Source organism: Microcaecilia unicolor, chromosome 1 (genome assembly GCF_901765095.1).
Source record: "Microcaecilia unicolor chromosome 1, aMicUni1.1, whole genome shotgun sequence".
Lineage (NCBI taxonomy): Eukaryota > Metazoa > Chordata > Amphibia > Gymnophiona > Siphonopidae > Microcaecilia > Microcaecilia unicolor.
In genome coordinates, this window is record NC_044031.1 from 55054186 (window position 1) to 55082093 (window position 27908).

The 27908-nt window shown below is 44.9% G+C and overlaps 1 protein-coding gene across 1 annotated transcript in view; it reads right to left on the reverse strand.

Annotated features, from left to right (window-relative positions):
- Nucleotides 1–6163: 6163 nt before the first annotated feature.
- Nucleotides 6164–27908, reverse strand: part of OBSCN (obscurin, cytoskeletal calmodulin and titin-interacting RhoGEF) — a 472877-nt gene continuing 451132 nt past the window's right edge. The window contains exons 94-97 of the mRNA XM_030197417.1: nucleotides 18627–18850; nucleotides 16004–16079; nucleotides 12996–13145; nucleotides 6164–6928 (exon numbers count right to left, since the gene is read on the reverse strand). Coding sequence (XP_030053277.1) covers nucleotides 6766–6928; nucleotides 12996–13145; nucleotides 16004–16079; nucleotides 18627–18850 — 613 coding nt within the window. The 3' untranslated portion in view covers nucleotides 6164–6765. The remainder of the gene's footprint in view (nucleotides 6929–12995; nucleotides 13146–16003; nucleotides 16080–18626; nucleotides 18851–27908) is intronic.

A 27908-nucleotide genomic window follows, 5' to 3' on the forward strand; every position in this document is an offset into this window, starting at 1 on the left:
AGGAAGTTGAACAATGAAGCTGTGCAGGGCGGGCCATGGCAGGGAGCATCAGGGACTGGAGCGGGAGCCAGCCCGGGACTCGGGAGAGACAGGACAGGAGGACCGAGGACATGATCACGCCGTCACGCGCGGTGCCAACGGCCCACCCCACCACTGCCTAAGTTCGGGCTTCTTCGGCTTCGCGACGGTGGCTCCGCTTCGGGACCGGAAGCTCCTCTGTGCTCTGCCTCTCTGTTGCAGCATGGTGATGATTGATTGATCATCCCGCCTATGCGGAACCGGAAAGAGCAGAGCCAGAGGGAAAGCTTCCGATGGCGAACGAAGGCAGTGTCTGCACACGGAGAGTCAGTCCGGAGCATTGAAGGAAGGAGCCAGGTAGGAGGCGGAGCGAGTGGGTGGACGGACAGCATAGGCGGTCGGTGGCCCAACTGTTTGGGGAGGCTAAAGGGGGTGGGGTTATGGGGTGGGGCCAGGGGTGGGGCTTAAATCCATAATTGTCTGATCACACACAGAAAAAAAAAAATGTCACAATTAATACCTTTTATTAAATTTAGATATTAGCTATGTATCATATGTCAAAGAATAAAGTGGTTGCTCAAAGCATATACTAACCACAATCGCTCAACTGCAAAACACTATGCACAACTTTGTGCAAAAACACACTCTGAACCTTACTGTACCATAAATATTACACTGGACAGAACCTAATACACCAATATACCAACCATACGGAAAATGCAGACCGTCAACAATATTGAAACAAGGGATCATAATATCACAATTCTCATGTAGAGCCACAAAACATCCTAATTCATGTTTAATGTGGGATAAAATGTCATAAATAAGTAAATCAACTTTTAATGTTGAACACCTAATTCTCAAAGTGGACATATTCCAAACACTATAATGAAAATAAAATGATCTTTTCTACCTTTGTTGTCTGGTGACTTTGTTTTTCTGATTGTGCTGGCCCAGTATCCGATTCTGCTGCTATCTGTCCTCTTAACTCCGTTTCCAGGGCTTCCTTTCCATTTATTTGTTTACTTTCCGCCTTTCTTCTTCATTTCTTGTCCTACATCCATAAGTAAAAGCTGGGTCCTCCGCAAACTTGACTGTCCAGTGGATCCAGCTTTTGCCTATTTTCTTCATCCATGTGCAGTTTTTCTACTCTCTTCCTTTTCTGTTATCTCATCTCCTTCCTCACTCCTCCCTCCCCCTCCATGTCCAGCAACCCTCCTCTCCCCTTCCCTCCATCCAGCAACTCTCCTCTCCCCTGCCCTCTCCTCTCCCCTTCTTCCACCATGTCCAGCAACCCTCCTCTCCCCTTCCCTCCATCCAGCAACCCTCCTCTCCCCTTCTTCCACCATGTCCAGCAACCCTCCTCTCCCCTTCCCTCCATCCAGCAACCCTCCTCTCCCCTTCTTCCACCATGTCCAGCAACCCTCCTCTCCCCTTCCCTCCATCAACCCTCCTCTCCCCTGCCCTCTCCTCTCCCCGTCTTCCACCATGTCCAGCAACCCTCCTCTCCCCTTCTTTCACCATGTCCAGCAACCCTCCTCTCCCCTTCCCTCCATCAACCCTCCTCTCCCCTGCCCTCTCCTCTCCCCTTCTTCCACCAGCAACCCTCCTCTCCCCTTCCCTCCATCCAGAAACCCTCCTCTCCCCTGCCCTCTCCTCTCCCCGTCTTCCACCATGTCCAGCAACCCTCCTCTCCCCTTCTTCCACCATGTCCAGCAACCCTCCTCTCCCCTTCCCTCCATCAACCCTCCTCTCCCCTGCCCTCTCCTCTCCCCTTCTTCCACCATGTCCAGCAACCCTCCTTTCCCCTTCCCTCCATCCAGCAACCCTCCTCTCCCCTTCTTCCACCATGTCCAGCAACCCTCCTCTCCCCTTCCCTCCATCCAGCAACCCTCCTCTCCCCTTCTTCCACCATGTCCAGCAACCCTCCTCTTCTCTCCCATCTGCCCTGTTTCCTTCCTGCCCCCCCGCCGTACCTTTAAATATTATAGTTTTGCTGGAGTTACGGGCAGCCGGCATTGAAGACATCGGCAGGCTTACGCCGGTTCCAGCAGCCTTCCCTTCCCTCGTTGCAAGTCGGATGATGGCTCCGCCCTCGTAGAAACAGGAAATATGTCAGAAGAGGGCGGAGCCATCATCTGACTTGCAACGAGGGAAGGGAAGGCTGCTGGAACCGGCGTAAGCCTGCCGATGTCTTCAATGCCGGCTGCCCGCGACTCCAACAAAACTATAATATTTAAAGGTACGGCGGGCGGCGGGGCAGTGGCGGGCTGGGGAGGCTTAGCCTCCCCAAGCCTCTTATACGGGGCGCCAATGACGGACAGCACAGACAGCGGTGCAGCCAGCAGGGCAAGGAGTCAGGAGTCGGAACGGACAGTGCAGGGAGGGAGCGGTCACGTCACCGTCGTCACGTGCCACTGCCAAATTATTGGGGGTGCTTGAGCACCCACAGCACCCATGGAGTCGGCGCCTATGGCCCTTGCGGTAATTTCATTTTTGATGTGCATCCGCTAGGCACACCAGAAAATATTTTTATTTTCTGGCGTGCAGGCGGTAATCGTCATTCTACACACGTAGACCATTACCGCCCACTTACCGCGTGAGACCTTACCGCTAGGTCAATGACTGGCAGTAAGGTCTCAGACCCAACATGGATGCGCGGCAATTTTCATTTTGACACACATCCATTTTCGGCAAAACTTTTAAAAAGCCATTTTTTTTACAGGTGCGCTGAAAAATGATTCTGCGCATGCCCAAAACATGTGTCTACACTACCGCAGGCCAGTGTTCAGTGTGCCTTTATAAAAGGGTCCCAAAAGATGTGTTCTGTTCCTCCCTGTCTGCCCCCTGTGGAGCATGAGAAAACCGAATGCTCATCCTTGCCCTACACGAAACACCCCTCATCTGTGATGGCAGTAGAGGTGCAACCAGAAACATTGGTTTGTTGGTTTCCATTGCATGGCATAAGCAGTAGTGGCCGCAGGTACTGACTGTTGTAATCAGCAAGAGAATAAGAAGTGGCTGTAAGAATGATTTCCATGCCTAGGCTGTTTTTTTTTACCATTGAGTTAGCTGAACACACAAGGAAATGATGAGTTTGATCATTATGTCAAAATATTTTATTATTAGCAGAGGTAACAAAATACTAACGAAACCAGGACCAGACTGTAGATATCCAAAATGCATGCAGGTCAAACTTACAAGATTATCAGGCTGAAATACAGCGACCATAATAAAAAAAAAAAAATACAGTTCAAAACAAACTTCAATAAGTTTCCTTCTCATGGAAGCAAAAATATAAAAGGCATTTAATTTAGAATGGGAGGAGCAGAACCGCTGAGCTGAGTGCTTGCTTATGGTACATGTAGATCTGTGCTGCTTCTAGGAAAAATAGTGTATTAATACCAAAGTACCACTGAGAATAAAAGCTGTAATAACAACCTGCAACCAGTTTGCTCATCTAATGAGACTTTGCCTTATTCTGTGCCCAAGATACAACTTTAAAGATTCAGACTTTCATCTGGGTCAAATGGCTTTTTATCCTCTATTTTTGTACTGAGATTTATCAGACACATTTATTTCGAGCATTCAGAGGACAGTTAAAAGCTTTTGTCTTGTATGTTAATTTTTTCAGAAACACCTTACTAAAACCTAATGTGGATTGACCAAGCTACGTAAGATAACCATTTTAGATTCATTAAAAAAAATAATAATTACAACGTAGCCCACGCCAAATCATCAATTCTCAGCCACCCTGTAATTAGTTCTGGAATTGTTTTTCTAATTTCCCCCCACCCCCCTCTGTTTACAAGGCTGTGCAGTAATGGGCTGTGTTGACATTACCGCACCGGCAGCTGCTGGTGCAGCTTTGTAAAAGGGGGGGGGGGGGGGGGGGAGGTTGGTAAAAAAAGAATGATCCTTTTTTTTTTTTTTTTCAAACTTTGTAGCTTTAGTACTAGCATTTCAAATCAAAACTAACACATCAAAGTGGTTTTTTTGTGTTTTTTACAATTTTTATTAACTTAAGTTCATGCCTTTTTAATGACAGATGAAGGTGAGTTCCATTCAGATATAGTAGATATGTCCTCAGAGGGTTTACAATCTAAGGGAGGATGAAGGGACTCGGTCATTCATGCACAGAAGGCTGGAAGATGCCCTTTGCTGTGTTTTAATCTGACTCTCATTCTTACAAACCCCTCATTTCACCTCCCCAAGGATGATAAATCTGTGCAGTCTTGCACATATGCGTTAGGCTTACCAGCTGTGGTGAGAAGTGTCAGTAAAGCAGCTGGTAGGTTATAAAGAGGGAGCAAACCACATTTAGTAGCTTAAAGCACACTCCCTCACAACCCCTACCCCCCTCAAAACAGGTTGTTTACATGCCAGCAGGAAATAATTTAGGTTTGGTTAGATTTGGAGAAGATTTAAAAAAAGGAGACACAAAATAAAGAAGAACCCCCCCCCCCCCCCCCCACAGCAGATCTGAAAATAGCATTGATTCCATTCAGTGAGGCCTCAAAATCCATCAGCTCCCCCTTCGTATAAATATCCAATCTGATTCAGCTAGGGTTTGCTCCTAGTCTGGTTTTATGGGCAAAAATAAGCAGTAGATATTCTTGCAAGAAGATATGGCTGAACTGCCTGCTCAAGCAGAGTAACAACCATATTACCTCTAAGATTACTCTGCTATTGGTGTTATGTTAAATGACAAGTGTTTAGATAGTGGGCACCTGTATGATGCAGATGACTCTTATCATCCATGGTGGGATTGCAAAAGACCATGTTTCCACCTCTCACTCTCCAGATTTTGCTATCTGCTGGCTGCTGCCCTTTTCTCCTCTCTGCATAGAGAAGCTGTTATTGGCGCAGCAGATAGTACTGGACAAATGTGCATTCTTGGAACCAGACAACAATGATTTGTGCCAAATGTTCAGCTTGTGACACAAGAAACATTATTTAAGAATTAACAATACCATGCAATATTTGTAAAGTCAGTAAAATCCTTCACCAAACAAAATAAATGATGATATAAATGTTGCCTTCACTGTGTACAGGAGAGGGCCTGCAATTTTTAGTTTCATTTGTGCCAGTGACTGGGAGGGTCTGACCCTGGTATGGATGCCTGTTCACCTATGATTTCCTCCTATTTTTTTGCTTCTAGTCTTAAATCCATATTTACGGATTACGGTGTGGGTAACTTATTGCTACTGCTGATCCAGCAGTTTTGGATTAAGCTCACACCTTTTCAGGAGTAGCTCAAGGTGAGTTATATTCAGATACAGAAGGTAATTTCCCTGTCCCAGGAGGGCTCACAATCCAAGTTTGTACCTGAGACAATGGCGGGTTAAGTGACTTGCCCAAGACCACAAGGAACAGCAGTGGGCTTTGAATCCTGGCTTTCCTGGTTCTCAGCCCACTGCTTTATTAGGCTACTCCTCCAGTGTGGTTCTGATTAGTTTAGACAGATCTTTTCACACACATGCGTTTTATATTAATTCACAGATATAGTCTAAATCGGACAGCTTATCTAAGGGCCCTGTTTACTAAGCTGCGTGCTGTAGGCTCGCTAAGTTTTTAGCGCACGCTAATGATAGATACACCCATTATATTCCTATCCGTGTCTTAGCATACGCTAAGAAGTTTGCGCGCCTACAGCGTGACTTAGTAGACAGGGCCCATAGCCTTTGCTGAATAAGCGCCCGATGTATGGAATATATAAAGGGGTTGAAATCATCTCTAGTATGTTGCTTTTGGCTGCTCAAAAACAGTACAGTCATTCCTGTCAGCAACGACAGCACTTTCCCAGTTTCTGTTTTTCAGAGCTGTTCTTTGGCGATTCATCTGCTGAAAGAGGAAAGGGCCATGTAGTTCTGGACTGTCCAGCTATCCTGACATTTTTTGTGGGATGAAACTATTTTTCGTCTTTATTTTTTCATAATGCTTGGTTTCTTAGGCCCTGACATGCATCCATGAGTGGGAAATCCATTTCTTAAAGAAGCTATTACAATGTTTCATCCAACACCCAATTCATATTCAGGGATACACTCCCTAGCAGTCCTCGGGACACACCAAGCCAATCAGGTTTTCAGGATATCCACAATGAAAATGGTATCCTGAAAATCTGACTGGCTTGGTGTGTCTTGAGAACCCCTGTTCTAGAATGAAGAGCTGCTCATTGTTACATATTTATAAAAGAATGGGGTTCCTCTTTCCAAAATACCCATGAATTTAATGTCCACAGTGCATTTATATGTTAAAAAAAAATCTCTTTCAACTTAAAAGAAGATGGTGAAACATTAGTACATACGAATAGCCATACTGGGTCAGACCAATGGTCCATTTAGCCCAGTATCCTGCTTCCAGCAGTGTCCAATTCAGGTCACAAGTACCTGAGATAATCCCAAATAGTAGCTTGAGTCTCCTGCTGTACAGCCTGTGATGTTCTTTAGTTGTTTGTGGCATGTGAGCTTTGTCTGGGAGCTGATATCAGATGTTTTGAACCCCTAGTTCCTTTTCTTGACGTCGGCATCAGTCTAGCAGACATATTCTTGTGCAGTGCTGATGCAAACTAATTACAAGTATAGGGATGGGTCCATCAGTTCAGCAATCTTATGCAGCGAGTCACTGTCACACCCCACCTGTGTAGCTTTGTATAATACATAATTTCTCACATGACATTTGAGAACTGGAAACCACACTACAGCAGGTACCCAACATGCATTTACACAGTGATTGACAAGTTGCTTCCTAGACCATGCTGCGTCCACAGTGAGGCTCCCATCTTTTTCGTTCCTTTAAGAAACTCTTCAGCTTTGTGCTAGGGAATGAAACTGTGGCTTGCTGTGGTGTGGCCAAGCCAGCTTCCTGGAGCCACGGAAACTGAAGGCATTCAGAGGCAGAGGGTCTTCCCCTACAAAAGGACAAAGAAAGCCTGTTTCATTTCCTTCTTCTGAGTAGGGCCCCCAGTATGTGGTTGCCAACTGGCTACAGATTTACTTAATAGAGTTGATCTAGTCCCGGGTTTACCATACTGCATGCAAGAGATGGAGAGCTAGAACATTTTCATTTTCTGTTGTTTCTGGGAATGTTTCTTTTATTTGTTTTCAGTTTGGCCATTTTGTTGTCAAAGAAGCAAAGTCCTTGACTGTGCATTCTTTTAAAAGAGTGTGCACTATTTTGAAAAGAGTGCAGGCATGTACAGTAGTTCATGCATGTGCAATGGTTTGAATGGATGCACTATTTTAAAAAAGTGCATACTTTTCTTGGAAAATGAAAATTATGAAATTTGGGGTTTTGCTCATTTTTGTTTGTTAATGATGTAACGACATGGGATAAGTTGTTGATGTTTCCATGTTGTTGCAAGTGACAGCCCGTCTGTATTCATGAAGAGACACTTAGTTCTGACTTCTTTAATTGTATTCCTTAAAAGAGAGACTGCCACCTTGGAAAGATGTCTAGTCTACCTAGTGGTAGGCAGCTCTAACTGTATACAGGGACTAGTAGACTCAGGAGAGGGGGGGGGGGGGGAGATGTCATTGTGACCATTCAGTAAAATAAACAGCCTGTGGTCAGGTCCTTCAAACCTGAAATATGCCTCCTATCCAGCTACTTCCTCTCACCTGTCCTTGGTGCTATGCGAGAGCCACCCCTGCACCATTTTGCTGACAGTAGGACACAACTGGGCCCGGACTTGGTACTGCATATATGTGGCTCTCCCATCCCCACACCCTCCATGCTTCCTCTAGCCTCTCCCATTCTCAGTATCAGCGTGACCTCACTGTTTGCGCCACTCCACCACAAGGCCCTGTCTCCCTTCTCACAGCTGCCCCGAACACTGCCTGAGGAGGGAGAGGACCCATCTGGGCCTGCCCTGAGCAGCACCTGAAGGACAGTCCTTCTAGGAAAGCTATGACAGATAGAAGCATATGATTATAGATTTTTTGTATTGTCATTTTTCTTCTTAAGGTCCACTGAACAGCTATAACAGAATCATCCTAGCTCATACCGTCCGAGAGTTTCAATAAAGCCCTGGAAGGTAATACTTTCTGTAGGAAAAGGATCTACAACCAAGTTGTGGATGATATCTTTTAATTACTACCTATGTTAATAAAAAAAAAACTTAGCAATGAGTCTTTGATCTAAAGGAAAAGCAAGAAGGCATAGAGGAATACCTCTCAGCTGAGAGAATTGTGAATGCCTGGCATCTTCGACCAGCAGAGGTAACAGGAAGCACTGGGTGGAGGTGGCAGAATTGGGGGGAGGAGGGCAAGAGGTGTAGCAGGACAGGGCTTACACCCTCTTCTGTTGCCACCATCCTACCTCTGCCCAGGCCAGTCTGAAGTGCTTGAAAACAACGTATGGGTGGGGCCTCTGAGCACAGGCACATGATGAAGGTCTGCTGACTCCCATCCCCTCCAGTGCAAATTGCCTGCTAGAGTGGGTGAGACTAACAGACCTTCAGAATGCCTGTGCTCAGGAGTCCCATGCCAGCATACCACTTTCAAGATCTTTGGTTCTTCTGACAAGGGATCTAGGAGTTATTGATTCATGGAGGGCATTGCATCCTCAAGATAAGGATTAAACTTTTTATCTCTCTTCACATAGATTCTACAATTGCTTTGACTATTTGTTTCTAGATGAGAGGGTTAGTCCTTTCTAAGCTGAGCGGGAATGCTCCACCTATAGTCTTGCCAGTGAGGGCGCTGTTTCACTATCACATTTTCAATGATGAGGGACAGGTAAAATCTGCAGCACTCACACGGGGGAATGATCAAAAGCAAACGCCGGCACTAGAGGCTGTTAGCGCTGGCGTTTGCTACCGCCCAATGATCAGAGTCCCTGAGCGTGTGAAACAATGCGCTCAAGGGCTCTGAACGCAACTAGCATGCAAAACAGGGCTAAACATATTCATCCCCAATGATTAGCGACCAGCGTACCAAAGATTGAGTTGCTGGCCGCGGCAAACCCTATGCCAGCTCCGAGCTGGCGTTAGGGTTTGCAGATCATTGGGGAGGAATGGTGAGCCCTGTCCAGCAAGCATTTGCATGCTAGCAGGCCCCCATTCCCCCCAACAAAGTAAACCTGAAACCCCCCCAGCGACAGGGGGCTGGAGGTCCGGCGGACCTCCGGTCCCCCCGACGATCCCCCCCCCCCCCAAGGTTCAGGGAGGGCTGTAAATCCAGTGGGTCTCCAGCCCCCCCTAACTCCCCTCAACATTTCCAAAACAGTCCCTGTTGGCCAGTGGGCGACCAACCCCTCCCCGAGTGACGGGGGCTGGAGGTCTGCTGGACCTCCGGTCCCCCCGATGATCCCCCCCCCCCCCAGGTTCAGGGAGGGCTGGAGATCCGGTGGGTCTCCAGCCCCCCTAACACCCCCAGTAAAGGGTCCCTGGTGGTCGCAAAATGGCGATGCCCTGCCCAGTGTATCCTGGGATGCACTGGGTGGGGCTACACACTATATAAGGGAGAACGCCATTTTGTGGCGTCGAAGGAAGAGGAGGGAGGCAGGCTACCTCCCTCCTCCAACCCACAAGGTAGGGGGGTAGGTAGGTAGGAGGTGAGATTGATCACTGGCCCACCAGGGACCCTTTGCTTGGGGGGGGGGGACCTCCTGCCTCCCTGTCGCTCGGGGGGAGGGGTTTGGTTGCCCACTGGGCCACCAGGGACAGTTTTGGAAATGTTGAGGGGAGTTAGGGGGGGGGCTGCAGACCCACCGGATCTCCAGCCCTCCCTGAATCTGGGGGGGGGGGGGGACTGGAGGTCCAACGGACCTCCAGCCCCTTGTCACTGGGGGCAGGTGTAGTTGGGGCCTGGTGGTCCCATGGCCCTCCAGCCCCTGTGTTTGACAGATTTGGGCTTTTGACAGCCCAGACCTGTCAAGTGCGGGAGGATTGTGCTGAGCGCTTGCACAAGCACAATTCTCCCACACTTCAACCCCATGATCAGAGATAATTGTGTGCTTAAATTTGCATGCAATTATCTCTGATCATAGTCCAGGCTAAAAGCCCACCTCTTTGACACTGCTTTTGACTCCTAGCCACTACTCACTTGCCCTGTACCCCACCTCTTTAATTCCCTTACCTATTAATTGTTCTGTCTGTTTACCTGTCTTATTTAGATTATAAGCTCTTTGAGCAGGGACTGTCGTTTCGTGTATGGTGTACAGCGCTGCGTATGCCTTGTAGCGCTATAGAAGTGATAAGTAGTAGTAGTAGTCTATTTTTGGAGCGCTGTTTGGAACAGCGCGGGGTTTTGATCATCTGCTTGTCAGGGAACCTGCCTGTCCTTAGTGCTTGAAAACACAATATTGAAGCACTGCCCCACTTCATTCCCCCCCCCCCCCCCCCTCCGGCTGCAATACAGTTGTAGGACTCCCGCTCAGCTTAAAGGGAACAGTGGTTAGAGGCTCCCTTATTGATGCTCCCATAGATCATATTACATGGTCAGACCATGCACCTGACTGTATGCTTTTTCAGGACAATAACACTGACCTAGCAGATAGGGAATAGGTATTAAATAACTCCTTTGTTAAAAATGAGAAGCTCCTTATTCCTGCACTACTATCAGACAGTAGTGCAGGAATATCTTCAACGTAATCTACATAAGGGGTCTCCTTGGGGACTGTTTGAGATACCTTCAAATCTTCACTGACCTAGCTTTAAGGGCCTGATTTCTATGCTGAATGCATAAGGTTTCTTTATGAGTAGTTTGGCATATTTGAAAAAGCTTTGGAACAACAAATAGGAGCAACAGAACATCTATTTGATTTGTTTGACCCCCCCCCCCCCCCCCCCCTCCGACCAATCGCGAGAGAACCACAGAAGTGGAAAGAATACCAGAGTCCCATGTGAAAAACACAGCCAGACAAGAAGTGGGAACAGGATCAGGCTCTTCAAAACAGACCAAGGATTCTCGATATGTAGTTAAAAACTTTTATTTGGTGATGACATGGTACCATGATTTGGCACATACGTGCTTTCAGGAGTCTTGGTAAATATACTTGATAATCGCAAATATTTTCAGTGATGTATCTTTAAAATCTGATCATAACTGGTCTTTAAAAAGACCATTGATGGATTTAAGGAGTTGTGTCGCTTGTAGACGCCACTAAAAGGCGAGAAAACACCAAATAAAAAAATTTTAACTACATATTGAGCGTCCTTGGTCTGTTCTGAAGAGCCTGATCCTGTTCCCACTTCTTGTCAGGCCCTCCAGCCAATCTCCAGCCTCGCCACCAAGCTTATACATTTTAGGATCGTCGCTCACAAAATCTTTTTTTTTTTTTTTGTGCTATATACAGAAGTGCATTGCCAATACTGGCGCTCAAAAATTGTTGTTTTTTAAAACTTGTTGCTCACATGAAAAAAAAAGTTTGCACACACCAGGCCACGCCTTAGAGGAAACATCGGCCCAGATATTCAGTGGTGGCCCCTATCCAGAAACTGGCACCGAATATCATGGAACTCGGTGGTCTGCCGAGAGTTACCTGGGTATCACCTTTTACTAAGCTGCGTAAGTATCTACGCATGCCCAACGTGCACAAAAATGGAGTTACTGCCCAGCTAATGCATGGCTCTTGCAGTAATTTCATTTTTGGCACATGTCCGATAAGCGCGTCTGAAAAATAATTTGTATTTTCGGACGCGCATAATGGACTTGCGCCAAGTGGCATTTGATGCGTGTAGGTCATTATCGCCCAGTTACCTTGTGAGACTTTACAGCTAGGTCACTGGCTCGCAGTAAGGTTTCAGACCCAAAATGGACGCACGGCAATTTTGATTTTCAGCAAAAATTTTAAAAAGACCTTTTTTACAGATGTGCTGAAAATGGATTTGTGTGCTTCCAAAACCTATGCCTACATTAGCACAGCCCAATTTTCAGCGCACCTTAGTAAAAGGACCCCGCAGTGTCAGTAGCCGAATAGCAATCTGGTTAACTTAGGATATTCTTTTTTGTTGCCCTAAGGTAACCTGATAGTTATCTGGGTACCACCGCTGAATAGTAATTCCTGGTTCTGCTCTGACTCCAGCCCCAAGACCAAGTTGACCCTAACTGAATAGTAGCACAGCAGTCAGAGCTAATATTCAGTGGCACTATCAGGTTAAGTATCACAGAGTATTAGCAGTTGGGCTGGCTAGTGCCTGGTTAAATAACTTTGAATAGTGACCCCTAGATGTTTGGGAAACCTCTCAGCTAGGCATCGTTTATTCAAGGCCATACGTCTTCTGGGTTTAGGACGTCTGGGCTATGGATTCTTAGATTTTCCTTTAAAGTTTTACTTTATGAGATGGGTGTTATTCTCACTCCTAATTAGTATACTTCTGCAGTTACATAAAACTTCAGATATTTGGGGTTTAAAAAATATTATTAATATATTCACTGCCTATTTTCTTCAGGTTTGATCTTGAGTTATTTAGATGAAGTATTTTTCTTGTAAATTGGTAATACATATTAGATGGAAAAATAAAATTTGCTGGTAGATTATTCCAGGCATCCATCATCCTTTCAGGAGGGAAGTTATTTCCTCTGAGCCTTCTTTCTCCAAAGTTATATCATATGTTGGTAGAGATCAGGGAGTAAGTGATTGATTGATTGTTACATTTGTACCCCGCGCTTTCCCACTCATGGCAGGCTCAATGCGGCTTACATAGGGCAATGGAGGGTTAAGTGACTTGCCCAGAGTCACAAGGAGCTGCCTGTGCCGGGAATCGAACTCAGTTCCCCAGGACCAAAGTCCACCAAGGAAGATGAATGAATGGTTTTGGCTTGCAGACTATGCAAGAATCAAATATGCCCAGTTCTCCCACTAACTGGTTTAGAGAGGGGTAGTACATTGGACTCAAGCCATGGACGTCTACTTGTTAAAGTCACTAACGACCATTAGCTGCATCCATGTTCTTCATTTTTGAACATGGTTTCCAGTGATGTCTCCCTTTGATTCCAACAAAGCAACTTTTGAAATCAGAAATAATTTCTTACCATGGATTTACCCACAGAGTGCTCTGCAGGAAGGAAACTGCTCCCCCAGATAAACCAGCGTAACATCTGGTGAACTTAATCTTCCCCTTCGTTATGGATTTCTTCAACTCAGAAGCTACGTCAGAACTGAAGGGATAGTCTGCACTCAACCTACAAATTTAATTAAAAAGGACAGGAGACGATTATGTACTTATTTATTAGGTGTAACTGTACGGATATGCATCCTGAGACAATACTACATACATCTTTAAATTAAATTTAAAACTATTTAGCATGCCTTAAGCAGTTTCATTGCATGCTAAAATTAAAAAAAAAACCCTGAAATGAGACAAAAAAAAAGAAATACAGTCCCAACAAGATGAATAATGATATGAATCATTGTTGCTACCCCCCTCCCCCCCACAGTGGACATTTTGGGCTAGATTCAGTAAATGGCATTCAAAAATCAGCATCTCCTATGTCTCACTACTTAATTCCTGATGCTAGCAGTTCTTTTGCTTCCAATTGAACTTTATCGTTTATCGCTAGACTCGGACTCTATACAATAACATCCTTAAGCAGGCGGATCATTGCCAAAATATGGCCCATGTCGGGTCTTTTTAACTGTTGGTGCTTTGTCAATAAAAGAGCTTTTTTAAAGTTAGTTCTAGATATTTTTACATAGGAGATTTTTCCTTTCTTTTTGGTTGGTATTGGGTTTCTTAAAAATCAATACCCTTAAAGAATAGCATTGAGTACTGATTTTTGGAACCCAAATTTGGGTGCCATCAATTATGCCTGCTAAAACTAGGTGTAATTCCTGCCGCCCGATTTGGGCACATGGCCCCAGTATTCTATAACACTGCGCACAAATTTTAAGAATGCCCCTGACCCGCCTGTGCACCTCCCTTGCATACGCCCCCTTTTGAGTTGCACACTATGGGATTTGGGCACATATTGTTATAGAACAGTGCTTAGAAAAAGGGGAAAAAAATTCAAATTGGTGCAAATTATTACCAGTTAGCACCCAATTATTTATTAGGATTTATTTACTGCCTTTTTGAAGGAATTCACTCAAGGCAGTGTACAGTAAGAATAACTCAAACATAAGCAATAGACAATTACAGCAGTAAAAATATTCAAATAACAATACAAAGTATAGTATATTACTTACAATGTCAACACAATACGTAATAGAACATTTTAATAGACAACGTAGGATATAAGCAAAGAAGGAACATATAGATAGGTAAGGGAGAAAGAGGAGTTAGAAAATAAGGTGACTAATTTAAAAAAAGGTGCACATGAGGTCAGAGAAATGGTTAAATATTATTTCAGCTAGAGTAGGAGTGGATAAACATGTCCTGCTGCAGTATGTGCAGCCTGTGCCACTCCTTGTGTGTGTATGAGTGAGACTAAAAAGTTAGTTACTTTTTCCATTAAAGGCCTGGTTGAAGAGCCAAGCTTTCACCTGCTTCCTGAAGTAGAGATAGTCTTCTGTTAAGTGAAGCCTTTCAGGGAGTGCATGCTAGAGGGCTACTGCGGAGAAGGCTCGCTTGTGGGTATCACATCGTGTAATGTCTTTTGGAGAGGCTTGGCTCTAGTTGGCTCATTAGCCAATTTTAATGAGGCAGACATCTTGGATCGGTGTCCAAATATCGGCACCCAATTTGGGGCGCCATATATGGAATCCAGGGGACTGTGCTTAACATCCTCTTTCTTCTATAAGACAATCTTATCCCCCCTGTTTACTAAGCCATGCTAGTAGCTGGCGGTGCGCTAATACTGACACAGCCCATTCAAAGTGAATGGGCTATGTTGGCACTGCCACGCTAAGCTGCTAACATAGCTTAGTATACGGGGAGATTAATGAGCGAGTTTATGATATTTTAATTGTCCAATGGAGACAGGAGGGGAATAAAGATATTTTCAGGCTGTTTATATTTGGAATGAGCTACCCATGTATTTTAAATCTCAGCCTTCTAATATCCTATTCCGAAAATATTCAAAAACGTATTTTTTCCAGAAATACTTGAAAGAAAATGATTACTGAATGCCTTTTTTTCTGTTGTTTCAATTGGAAATTCCCAGTGAATGAATTGGTTCTCTTAACTGTAAACTGCTGAGAACCTCTTTTAGGTCCATAAAAACCCTAGATTAGATTAGAATCTCTTTTCCCCACCTCCCAGTAAATGCCACTCCAGTGAGCGCAGTTCCCTTTTCTCATTTTCCTTCAGTAAAGTGGTGTGGTAGCTGTGTTAATCCACTTTTAGAGGTAATAAATAGAAATAAAACAAAACAGATAAAAGAAAATAAGATGATAATACAAAACATATATTAAGTTAGCCCAATAAAAATGGTATCCTCTTGTTTTGTTTTCTCTGTTTTATTTCTATTACCTCATTCCATTTAAACTAACACTCGTACAAATGTCAAATGGTGTGCTCTTGGCATACATTTATGCTCATAAATCCATTTATGCAAGGGGAAAAGCATATATGCTGTATTAGCCAAGAGTCTGAAAACTACCCTCCCTCATGCGGCTAAAAGCCTTTGTGTGCTCACAAAATGCATGTACTTTTGTCAACACAGAAATGTTGTTCTTAGGGGTACATTTAGTCTGGAGGAGAAAAGGTACATGCATAGATACCATCATTAAATCTTCACCTATAGTTTTCCTGCAACAATCTACCAGCAGAAAAATCTGCTGGCAATATGCCAGTAAAAAAAATTATTTGTAGCCTTCAGGTATAAATACTCACAAACTTTGTTCCACTGCAGACAGTTTGAAAATTTCCCTGTGCATGTATCACAGGTGATTAGGGGGGGGGGGGGGGGGGGGGGGGGTAGCGGATGTGATATGGATCAGTAAAGCAACACTGTTTTCAGAATTCATAATCGTGTGACTAGATGAATAGAAGGAATGTTTTAAACCTTCAAACAAAAATCAGGCTAACTCTGGTTTTGTTTCACTGCATGGTAAAGTATCTAAAATGTATTGTACAGCTGCGCCAATCAGGGAAACTCACATAATGAAAGCTGTTACGCCGACAGCCCAAATGTCAGTTTGTGGGATGGCCCCTTGCTCTTCCAGGAGTTCAGGAGCTAGAAGAAGTGAAAACTTTTAAGATGCTTTACCATGAACATTTGCAATGCTTCCTTTTCTACAGACCCGCTCTTTATGGCTAAGCTCCACGTTGGAACTGATAGTCAAAAGATTTCAGGAGTTACCAAGAAAACTCTTACATTTTGAATTTCTTGCCTTCCCAACCAATTAACTTTTATCTGAACAACTTGTCTGACCAAAGTTACTCAGTTATGCTTGGGAGGAGTCAGATGCACATTTACACTTTAACTGGATAATGCCAATATATGTTTTATATTTTGCGAATGGCTATTGCTCTGTAGTATTGAGTGTGATACACTCCGCATTTATTGCTGTTGGAGAAGTGGAATGTAAAGTTTAATAAAGAAAGTCAGCACTATCTGGTTAAACTGAACCAGCTACATTTGGCCAGAAAATAAGTTAACTGGATAAATTATCCCGTTACCAGTAGGAGGCAAATATATTCAATGGCCCAACTTAAGGCTAGAATTACTAATATGCTACCACATTGTAGTGTACTAATACAGCTGTAGCCCGGATCTTGTCCCCAGGCTAGGCTCAGTTCCCTTGGACCTGGGCTGACAGGGCCAATTCCACTACCCCTTACTCTCAGTCACGCCACTCTCCTTTCAATTTCAGTTCACAGTCACATCAAGCTGGGAGTGGGTAAAGTTCTGGAATTGTGATCTGGAAGTTTGGGAGGTAACTCACACTCTCGGAAACTAGTTCACTCTCCACCCACTGTCTTCCACAAAGCACTCTATCCTCAGTAGGCTATGCAAGAATTCAACTTTTATTATTCAACTCTGCAACAGAAGCAACTTCCCAACGATTTTCAGCACTCCAACTTCAGGTAAACTCAAGCTAAAGCCAAATTCTTCTGCTGTTCCTCAGGGGAACTCCCTTGCCACTTCTTTCTCAAAGTTATTTACAAAAACAGCCTGGCAGGTGAAATATGTACATATATACAGTTCTCCCGTACATGCCTATCATGAGGATTTAGTGCTTGTCCCAATGGCTGATTCTCAGTCTTTCATGCAGACATGATTTCTGTAGGCCCAGACCCTCCCCTGGTCTGACCATCTCCCAGCAGTGGTGTAGCTACGTGGGGCCAGGGGGGCCTGGGCCCCCGTAGATTTGGCCCTGGAACCCCCTGCTGATGACCATCTCGATCCCCTCTCCCACCGCCAACCCGCTGTCGCCTGCCTTTGCTGGCGGGGGACCCCCAACCCCCGCCAGCCAAGGTCCTCTTCTTCTCGCAAAAGGCTTCCTTCTGTTTCTGACATCCTTGCTGATCTGCAAGGCTTCGTTCTGTGAGTCTGACGTCCTGCACGACATCAGAAACAGAAGGAAGTACGAGAAGAAGAGGACCTCGGCTGGCGGGGGTTGGGGTCCCCCGCCAGCAAAGGTAGGCGACGGCGGGTTGGCGGCGGGAGGGTCGAGAGGGTCGTCGGCAGGGGGGCAAAGTTGGTGGTGGCAGCGGCAGTGGGGTCGGCAATGGCGGGGGGGGGGGGCTTAAAAGTGCCCCCTCACCTCGGGCTCTGGACCCCCTCCCGCCGAAGTCTGGCTACGCCCCTGTCTCCCAGCAGTGACTTCTCTCTAGATTCACCTTTGTTTGGGGACCGAGGTCTCCCTGGTTCCAATCCCTTGCTTCTGGGCTGGGTCTCTCCTCCACTCACCTGTAGCCCACACATTCTCTCAGTTGCCATTTCAGGAGCCGCAGCACCTCTTTTTTCTTTATCAACCAGAGGTCACACTTCTCACTCAGGCTTCCCCTTTCCTCTTCCTGGTTTCTTGGGAGAGGACCATTGGGCAGCCAAAGACCCCCTCTTTGGTATAACTCAACCCTTTATCCCTTTGTGAACTCCTCCATCCTTGTCACTCACTCCCAGGGAACCTTCATCTCCCCATGGGCTGGGCCTATCTCCACCCTGGGACATCCCACTCACTCCCCTAAATGCCTCTAAAGGGGAAACTCTTACTCTCCGTAAGCCTCATATAATAGAAGATTACACAGCTAACATGCATCATTTTATACACACTATATAAAATGGCACCTGGGTAGAATAATATGTTAACAGCATTAGTGCATATTAATGCCTTAGCACGTTAGTAAAGTCAGCTCTTAATCTGATGTTTTTGAACTTCCCGGTTAAAGTTAAGGACTAGCATTAATAAAGTGCTTATTTATTAATGCATGCATTTAAATTGCATTAACACACTTTAGAAAATCTAACCAAAAGTTGTATGCCTCACTTAGATTGTGAGCCCTCCAGGGACAGAGAAATACTGTCCTGGTTTATCATGGTGATTACAGCATCATGTCCTCTGTAGGGTCTGGTGGCTTGGTATCAACAATCTTTCCTCCCCACATATTGTACAGGTTTCAGTCTCAGTTAACATGCTGAGAAAGGACCATCTTGAACTCAGAGCTCAGATGTTGCACTTGGATTTCATCCAAAAGTGATAACCCAGGACATTTGATTGGAACACTGCCATAAATAAGCAGATTTTCTTACACATTTATTTACAATCGAGATACTCACCCATGGTTTCTATAAAGTCCTGATATCTTTCTACAGTGATGTGTTTGTCTTGGGTATAAACTTGTGCACTGCCAAAATCTAAGACTTTGAGCAGCTTATGCTCAGTAACTATGATGTTCTCAGACCTCAGGTCCAGGTGAAGGATCTGGTTTGCATGGAGGAATTCCACAGCACTAAGTATCTGCCACAGGTAGTCTCTCACCTCCAACTCTGAATAGGAAACCCTAAACAGAAACACATATCAGATATTCTGCTTTGAGAGGAAGACATTGTAGGCCAAACGTTAACAGCTTTCTCCATGGCAGTGTCTGAAAAATTCCCATGCATCAGTGTAAGAAATCACACTTATCAACTGGTTCATATCAGGCTTATTTTCGAAAGAGAAGGGCGCCCATCTTTCGACACAAATCGGGAGATGGGCGTGCTTCTCTCAGGGTCACCCAAATCGGCCAAATCGGCCGATTTTCATTTCAAAAGAGCATGCTAATTGTTACTGGAACTTTCATTTTGTATTAGGTTACCTTTTTGCTCCAGTGTTACTGCCACGTTCTATTGTTTGATTTTGGGGTGTCCCCAACTGCTTCCCATCACAGGGACGACCAAAGTTCCCGGGGGCGTGTCGGAGGCGGGACTGGGGCGTGCCTAACAGATGGGTGTCCTCGAGCGATAATGGAAAAAAGAAGGGCAACTTTACTTGGTCCATTTTTTCTTACGACCAAGCCTCAAAAAGGTGCGCGAACTGACCAGATGACCACCGGAGGGAATCAGGGATGACCTACCCTGACTCCCCCAGTAGTGACTAACCCCCTCCCACCCTGAAAAAAACAACTTTAAAAACTTTTTTTGTCAGCCTGAAATGTCATACTCAGGTCCATCGCAGCAGTATGCAGGTCCCTGGGAGGGGAGGTATGTGTGTGTCAGGGGAGGCATAGCGAAGGCGTGGATGTCCTTCTATCAAACATTTTGGATGTCCTGATCTCCCCCCCTCCCCCATAGGGATGCCAAATTTCAAGGGAGTGGAGTGGAGGAGTGGCCTAGTGGTTAGAGCACTGGTCTTGCAATCCAGAGGTGGCCAGTTCAAATCCCACTGCTGCTACTTGTGATCCAAAATCCAGGGGTGTCAGAGGCATAGCAGGCATGGACATCTTTCTCACATGAACATCCACATTTTGGACATCCTCAACTGCCGTTACAGGGACGGAGGCATACCAAAGGACGTCTTTCACCCATACTCTTAAAAAAAAAAAAAAAGACGTCCCCGACGAGCACTTGGACGTTTTTCACCTGGACTTGTATTTTTCTAAGGTTGTAGATGGCAATTTATTTAAGGTTGTTGATGGCTATTATACACGCAGCTTGTCTGCATGTATTAAGCCGTCTTTGGCATGCGCAGAGCAGCCATGCATAATGCTTGGCTGCTCTGCACTAGCTTCCCCTCCTTAGGAAGGAAATCATATGCAAATGAGCTAACAGTAAGCAGCTCATTTGCATGCGATTTCCTTCATGCATGCCCGTTCCTTTCCGAATCGCTAAGGGATCGGTAAGGGAAGGGCTTTTTCCGTTCAGTTAGTGCATCAGTTAGTCCACTGCAGTGCCCCCTAGGGTGCCCGGTTGGTGTCCTGGCATGTCAGGGTGTAAACGGGCCCGCTGCTCCAGTATGAGGGAGGAAACCACCTCCTGCGAATAGCCAGATCTTCACAAAACTGCCACCAGGGGATACTTCAAAACATTCCTTTATTTGTCAGGTTAATAACCAAACTTCACTCCAGAGCCCTGGGTTAGGGCTTCTCCGGTAGGGCGGTTCTGCCTTGCTTAGTACATCAGCCCACTAAACACAAGGACTCTGCCCCATTCCCTGAGGTGGATTCAATAGTCCTTTTGAAATCCCTCCTTTTTGGTCAAAGTCAATAGCAGTACTTGCCCCCAAGCAGGCTTGCCCCTCTTCCCACCAGGCAGGCCTCCTTCATAAACAAGCCTTTCAAATTCAACAGAGTTTATCAAAATAATCAGGTTTCAAACAGGTTTGTAATTCCTCCAGCAAACTTTCCAACATTCAGGGTCCCCCCCCCCAAGGCAAACAGGTTCCACAAAAGAAAACAGGCTTCCCTCTTTAAGTAGGGTTTAAATCAAAATAAATTCCAAACAATGTAGGTTTGCAAACCTTCAGGGGCTGTGCTCCTCAGGACTCTCAAGCTCCCATTCCATTTTGCTTTCTTCCCCTTGCTCAGCCTCATTAACCCCCTCCTCCTGCTTCTCACCCCACCCTTCCCTCTTACAGGTGGGAGGCATGATATACTGATTGCGGGTCCAGGGGAACTGGGCTTCTTCCTTCTTCCTCCCTCTTGTGGTCAGAGATGGTATATGGCCAGTTTGCCTATCCCCTGGGCTCCCCCTGCTGGGACTGGCAATGCATTCTGGGAGATGTAGTTCAGGGTTTTGCTGCTTCATTTTGTACAACTGGGCTGTAGCCTTGTCACAAGGGGGACCAGTGCACTACGAATGCTGGCTCCTGCCATGACCAAATGAGTTGGATTTGGTCGTTTTGAGATGGGCGTCCTCGGTTTCCATCATGGCTGAAAACCGTGGACAACTAAGGTCGACCATCTCAAAAAACTGCTCTCTTTCTATGCCTATTATCCTTTTCTCTATACAACTCCAAATGTAACTTTCTACTCTGGAATGGCGAATGCCATAACCGAACATTGTAAGCCACATTGAGCCTGCAAAAAGGTAGGAAAATGTGGGATACAAATGCAACAAACAAATAAATAAATAAATAAACATTTAGGTCGACCATCTCTAAGGTCGACCTAAATGTTGAGATTTGGGCGTCCCCAACCGTATTATCGAAATGAAAGATGGAAGCTCATCTTGTTTCAATAATACGAGCTTCCCCGCCCCTTCGCGGGGACGTCCTGCGAGGACGCCCTCAGGAAAACTTGGGCACCCCGTTCAATTATGCCCCTCCACATCACGCATTAAGTACATTTTAACAAAAAAAAAAAATTTATATGTATTTTTTATGTCCACATAGATAATACACAGCATAGGAGTTTGGCTACAATTTAACTGCTCTAGGAAAATATACTACAAAATTTCAAGGTATGTTTTTTCAGTTTATATGGTTTTAATGGTTTGTATTATTATTATTGTCTATTTTAACAATTACTTTGGATTTATAACTTGTATTATTGGTTTTACATTTATTTGATTTTTTATTGTACATTTTTCTGGATTTATAATTTGTAGTTTTGATTGTTTTTGTTTATTTATTCGTTTATAGACCCCTGACGCAGGCCAGTAGGGCCGAAACACGACTCGTGTCGGGTCGTCTTTTGTTTATCATTTTGAATAAAGAATTTGCTGAGAACACCATCTGTGAGAGGCTTTTTTCTCCACTTATCTTCGCTTGACATTAATGCCCAAGTGCCACACAAGAAAAATTGTAAAATCAACTTGAAATAAGCATCATAATAAAGATTCCCTTGTTACAGGCAATTGCTGAAATGTTGGTTTTGGATTATTGCTAAAGGAGACCATTCAAAACATGTGGTGAATACAAAGGGAAAAAAGATGTGGTAACTATGCTGGGAATTGAATAAGAAAGAAGTATGATTAATGCACACTGATGCAAAGGAGATACAGAGCACACCAAAAAGAGAGGATATGCTATTTACAGAGATGATTATAGACTTTCAACAAATCACTGTCATAGCATAGCAGTATCACAGATTGGCAGCACCATAATAGTGACTTCTCAAGTTGAGTTTTAATTTGCATCTAGAAGTACAAAATAATAGGTTGGAAGGAAGGAGAGGTGACTTTGAAGTTTGACAGCTACACACTGACATCTCTCTATTTTTTACCAGTTCTGTCTGAGTAAGTTTTTTAATTTACTTTTACTTGATACATAAGACAAAACCTAAGAGTTTTAAAAATAACTTTTACGAGCAGACCTGCCCATTATTGAGATGGAGATGACCATTAGGATGACTACCTGAACCAAACTGACCCACTTTCAGGCTAGCATTGACGTAGGAGTCTATACTGGGTTTGATAACAGCATAACTAATACCTGGAGAGCTACTTTTCAGCTATTTATCCGGCCATTTGAGCTGGTTTTTAAAGTTGGTAGTGGGCAATTTCCCAGAGGTTGCTAGTTGCTGGTCTTTGGGCTACTTTTAGCGTGTTGTACGCTTTTTTGGGGGGTGGTGGTATTCAAACAAGGCTGCTATTTCTAGTTCAAGCTCTATTTCTGGGGCTCCAATAGCTTCTCTCATTGTCCAATGCCATTCTGGGGTTCCATCCAATAGGAGAGACTGCTGTAGGTGAGTCATGGGACGTCAACATCAACATATTGGGCAGGCTCAGAGAGCGGGGGGGGACGCAGAATGAGAGCTAGCCAGCTGAGCAGCAGCCCCAAACGTGATGGAGGAAGAAGAGGCAGAGCACACAGGATAGACGGACCCCCCCCCACCTCTGCTCCTCACCTCCACATTGGGTCACCATTTTTTCAGCTACTTTTTGGCATTAGTTTGGTTGGGAATTTTACGCCACCTGGCAACACTTATATCTTAATGCCATTACCCCCAAATTCTATAAGCCTGTGTACAATATTTTGTGACTAGTGCACAGAATTGCATGCACAGTTATAAAATAGTGCCAGTTATGTACATCCTTTCATTGAACAATTAGGCGTTAATTGGCTTTAGCTACCAATAATGGCCGATAGTTGGCATTAATTGGAACTAATTTACAGTTGCACGCATAAACCTAGCACCTCCATGCTATAGCAAAGGGGGCATGCACAAGGGGGGATCAGGTGCGCGTCTTGCAGTTGCCCATGTAAGTTATAGAATACTGTCACAGGCACAACTGTCAACATTTACACCAGCCATTGAGCTGGCATTAGTGCTCATGCTTATAGTTAGATGCGTGACTGCCGACTTATGTTAGCGTTCGATAGTTTAGTTTAGTTTTGGTATATTTGGGCTTGCTATACCACCTTTGCCAGCTAGTAGATCAAAGTAGTTTACACAATATCAAAAAGTTACAGAAAGACAGAAAGAAACTACAATATTTAGGTAGGAAAGGTAATAACCATCCATACAGAAAAGAACAACAATATTTAAATAGGAAAGATAACAGTCATCCACACAATACTGACGATTAAGGTGAGGCACTGGACTGTTACACAAGGTGAATGGAAGTGAGCTAGGGGGATGGAAAAAAAGGAAAGGTGGTGAAAGATATTCTTAGATTGGGTAAGAAAGAGGCAAAACCAGGGAAAAGTGGAAATCTCGGTTAAGCAGTACCAAAAGCCAAGTCTTCAGTGCAACTTTAAATTTATCAAACAACGCCTAGCTCCTAATTTCTTTAGGGAGGGAGTTCCAATGAAAGGGAACAGCAAAGAAAAAGGCACAGCGGCGGGTGGACTCCAATCTAGCCTTTTTCAGCCCAGGAAGAATGAGACAGTGATCGTTGAGAGAGCGCAAAGTATGTGCAGGTGAATGGGGAACTGTATGACTAGAGAGATAACATGGAATACCTATTCTGAATTTGATAGCAAGAAGTTTAAACACAACTCGTTATTCAACAGGGAGCCAGTGGTGCTGCTTTAAGAAGGGGGAGGAGTGATCGAAATGATGCGCATGACAGAGAAGGCGGATAGCTGTGTTTTACAAGGATTGGAGCTTTTTTTAATTGAGAAACTCAGAAAGTGAGGACAAAGTCTGAAGGTGAAAGGAAGACCAAGATGAAGTACCTGGTGTTGAGGAAGGAACAACAGGGGAAGAAGTGACATCCAACATGGACAGAGAAGGATGAAGGGTTGTAAAGGAGGGTGAGGAAGCAGGGGTAGTTTTTAGAAGGCTTGTGATTTTGGTGGAAAATAAAGCAAAAGAGTCTCAGCTGTAGGTGTTTGAAGCACGAGGGAAGTATAGGATGGGGATGTAAGATTACGAAAAGTTAAGTATAACTCCCTGGAAAGATTAGGGGCACTACATATCTTATCTGACAAGTAGTTCCCCTTAGCTTTTCTAAGGTTAAAGTTGCAGTCTCGTAGCTTAGGTTTATACGCAGCCAAAGAGGTTGGTGATTTAGATTTCCTCAAGGATCGATCAGCTTTCTGGGGCTGGCATCTAAGAAGACAAAGGCCACTATGATACCAGGGTTTAGAAGATTTTGAGGAAACATGCTGAACCAGAACCAGTGGAGCAAGTTGGTTCAGTGTATTTGAAAGGACAGAATGCAGCTCTGTTGCTTGATCAAGACTAAGAGAGGAAAAGTCAGGGGAAAACAAAAAGGTACTAGAGGGAAGTTCACAGGGATCTATACGGGACAATTGCCGAGACCATTTAGGAAGAGCAGTAATTGAGTTTGTAAGGACTGGGAAGTTAATTGTAAAAGTAACTAGGAAGTGATCAGATCATGGAACTTGCTTGTATAGAAAGTTCGAGGGAGAGTAATAAGAGTCTGATGGGACAAGAACTAGATCTAGGGTGTGGCTACCCTGGTGAGTAGGGCAAGAAGCCCACTGGGTGAGATCAAGGTAAAAAAGGAGAGAGAGAAAAGTATTAAAGCGGGATGCCTGGGGGACATCAACGTGAACGTTGAAATTGCCAAGAATTAAGGCATTGGGAAAGCAAACAGAAATATCACGTAGGGCTTGGTGAACAAGGTCCAATTGAGTTGCTGAGAGAGACGGGGGGGGGGGGGGGGCAGTACAAGAGAAATATGGTAAAGGGGATTGGGGCAGAAATGCGGATAGCAAGTACTTCTGAATAGGAAAGAGGGGAGGGAAGTTCAGTAACTTGGAAAGCAGAGGAACAGAAAATAGCAAGGCCATCTTCCTTCCCAACTGATATAGGAAGGAAAGAAACCTCAAAGTTCATCAGAAGGGATTCAAATAGGTAAGTCTCTTCACTATTCCGAATCCAGGTTTCAGTACAGCAAAGAAGATCAAGTGAAGAGGAAGCTATAGTGTCTTGGATCTCGCTACATAAGTACATAAGTAATGCCATACTGGGAAAAGACCAAGGGTCCATCGAGCCCAGCATCTTGTCCACGACAGCGGCCAATCCAGGCCAAGGGCACCTGGCAAGCTTCCCAAACGTACAAACATTCTATACATGTTATTCCTGGGATTTTGGATTTTTCCAAGTCCGTTTAGTAGCGGTTTATGGACTTGTCCTTTAGGAAACCGTCCAACCCCTTTTTAAACTCTGCTAAGCTAACCGCCTTCACCACATTTTCCGGCAATGAATTCCAGAGTTTAATTACACGTTGGGTGACGAAAACTTTTCTCCGATTTGTTTTAAATTTACTACACTGTAGTTTAATCGCATGCCCCCTAGTCCTAGTATTTTTGGAAAGCGTGAACAGACGCTTCACATCCACCTGTTCCACTCCACTCATTATTTTATATACCTCTATCATGTCTCCCCTCAGCCGTCTCTTCTCCAAGCTGAATAGCCCTAGCCTCCTTAGTCTTTCTTCATAGGGAAGTCGTCCCATCCCCGCTATCATTTTAGTCGCCCTTCGCTGCACCTTTTCCAATTCTACTATATCTTTCTTGAGATGCGGCGACCAGAATTGATTTTTGTGTGGATTGATCTACAATTTAGGAGGCCGATAGAGAGACATCTACCAGGGTTATTGGGAAGAACAGTCGAGGGGGATAGGGCAGAAAGGAAGCGCATCTGTGGTCATGCACGAGTATGACAGTTTACTTCTCGACGTAATGTAATGTGGACTGGGATTGACGATTCGATCAGGAAAGTCCTTGGAGTAAAGGCATTCAGGCAGTGGGAGCTCCAAAAGAGGCAAGATAAAAGTAAGGTAGCAAAAAGGATAAACCATGGATTAGACGTCATTTTGAAGGAAAAGAAAGGTCAGCAAAAATGTGAACATATCAGAAAATATAGCGGCAGGAAGAGAACTGTGAAGTGCAGGTTTAAAATACTGTGAAAGGGGCGGGAAAGACAATAGTACGCCCTTACATCCGGGAGAGTGGGAGGATGAAATGGGAGGATGCAATGGCAATTAAGTGCATAATTGCTGTTAGAGAATTGGTGCCTAACTTCTAGGCTGAATGTCTTCATGATCAATCTAATTCTGTTCTGAATAATGAGATTGGTGTAGTTGTTGTAAAGAGCCTAACATCCAGACAGGTTGTGCAGTGGTGCTCTATGAAGTCCAGGATATGACCTTTGGGAGACTAGTATGGACTGACCTCAGTTTTAGAGGCTGGGTTGTTCTTAATATCGGTCCCTTTACAGACTATGACAGTTCAATCATATTCAAACCTTTAGGGTTGTATGCCAATAAAAAGTGCCATGACACTGGTCAGTGGCGTTCCTAGGGGGGGCTAACACCCGGGGCGGATCACCAATGCGCCCCACCCCCCAGGTGCAACGCCCCCCCCCCCCGATGCAGCGTGGACCCCCCCCCCCCCCGGCAAAAGGACACCCCGCGAAGGAACCCTCCCCCCCGGGTGCACAGTTCTGGGGCAGAGAAGAAGCATGGAACAACGGAGGACAGGCGCGCGCGGCACCCCCCCAGCGGCGTGCACCCGGGGCGGACCGCACCTACCGCCCCCCCCCCCAAGGAATGTCATTGACACTGGTGCTTCAACTTGTTATCTATGTTTCAATTCAGCAGCCAAGCTGCTTGAGACCCTTATTTGGAGTCTGTCCTCTGATGAAGACATCAAAGCAACAGAGCACTGTGCCATCAAGGCCTTGTCACCAGCATGAGAGCAGTTGATTGTTGAGGTCCCATTAATGGGCTCAGTTTTGCAGGTCAGGAATGTTGAGGTCCTTTGCTGCTAGGCCAGAATTGCTTATGGCACATCTTTGTATGGAAGCCACACAATGAGACAGTGTTGATTTCATCCAAATGCTTGCAGTTATTCTTGTGACAATTTGTGAGTACTATTTGAAACTCCTGACCTGCATTTCAGCTATAGTTTGAAAATAATTGATGTAAAATTCAATGATAGTTTTTTCCAAATGCGGAAAATACGTAGCAAAAGACAAAATGTGACTGAACTACAAACATCAAATGTTACCAGAAAAGCTAAAGATAGATCATGTGTCAAGTTGAGTGACTCAGATGAAAACAAAGAAAACTTGCACTACTGGGCAAGTGTGCGCACTCTTTAAGAAGCGCCCACCCTCTTTGCACGTATTGCACACTCTAAGAAAAGTGTGCACTATTATTGGCAAATGACATTTTGCCCCAAAAAAGGCCTACCTGGTGAGAATGAGAAGGATGAAGACA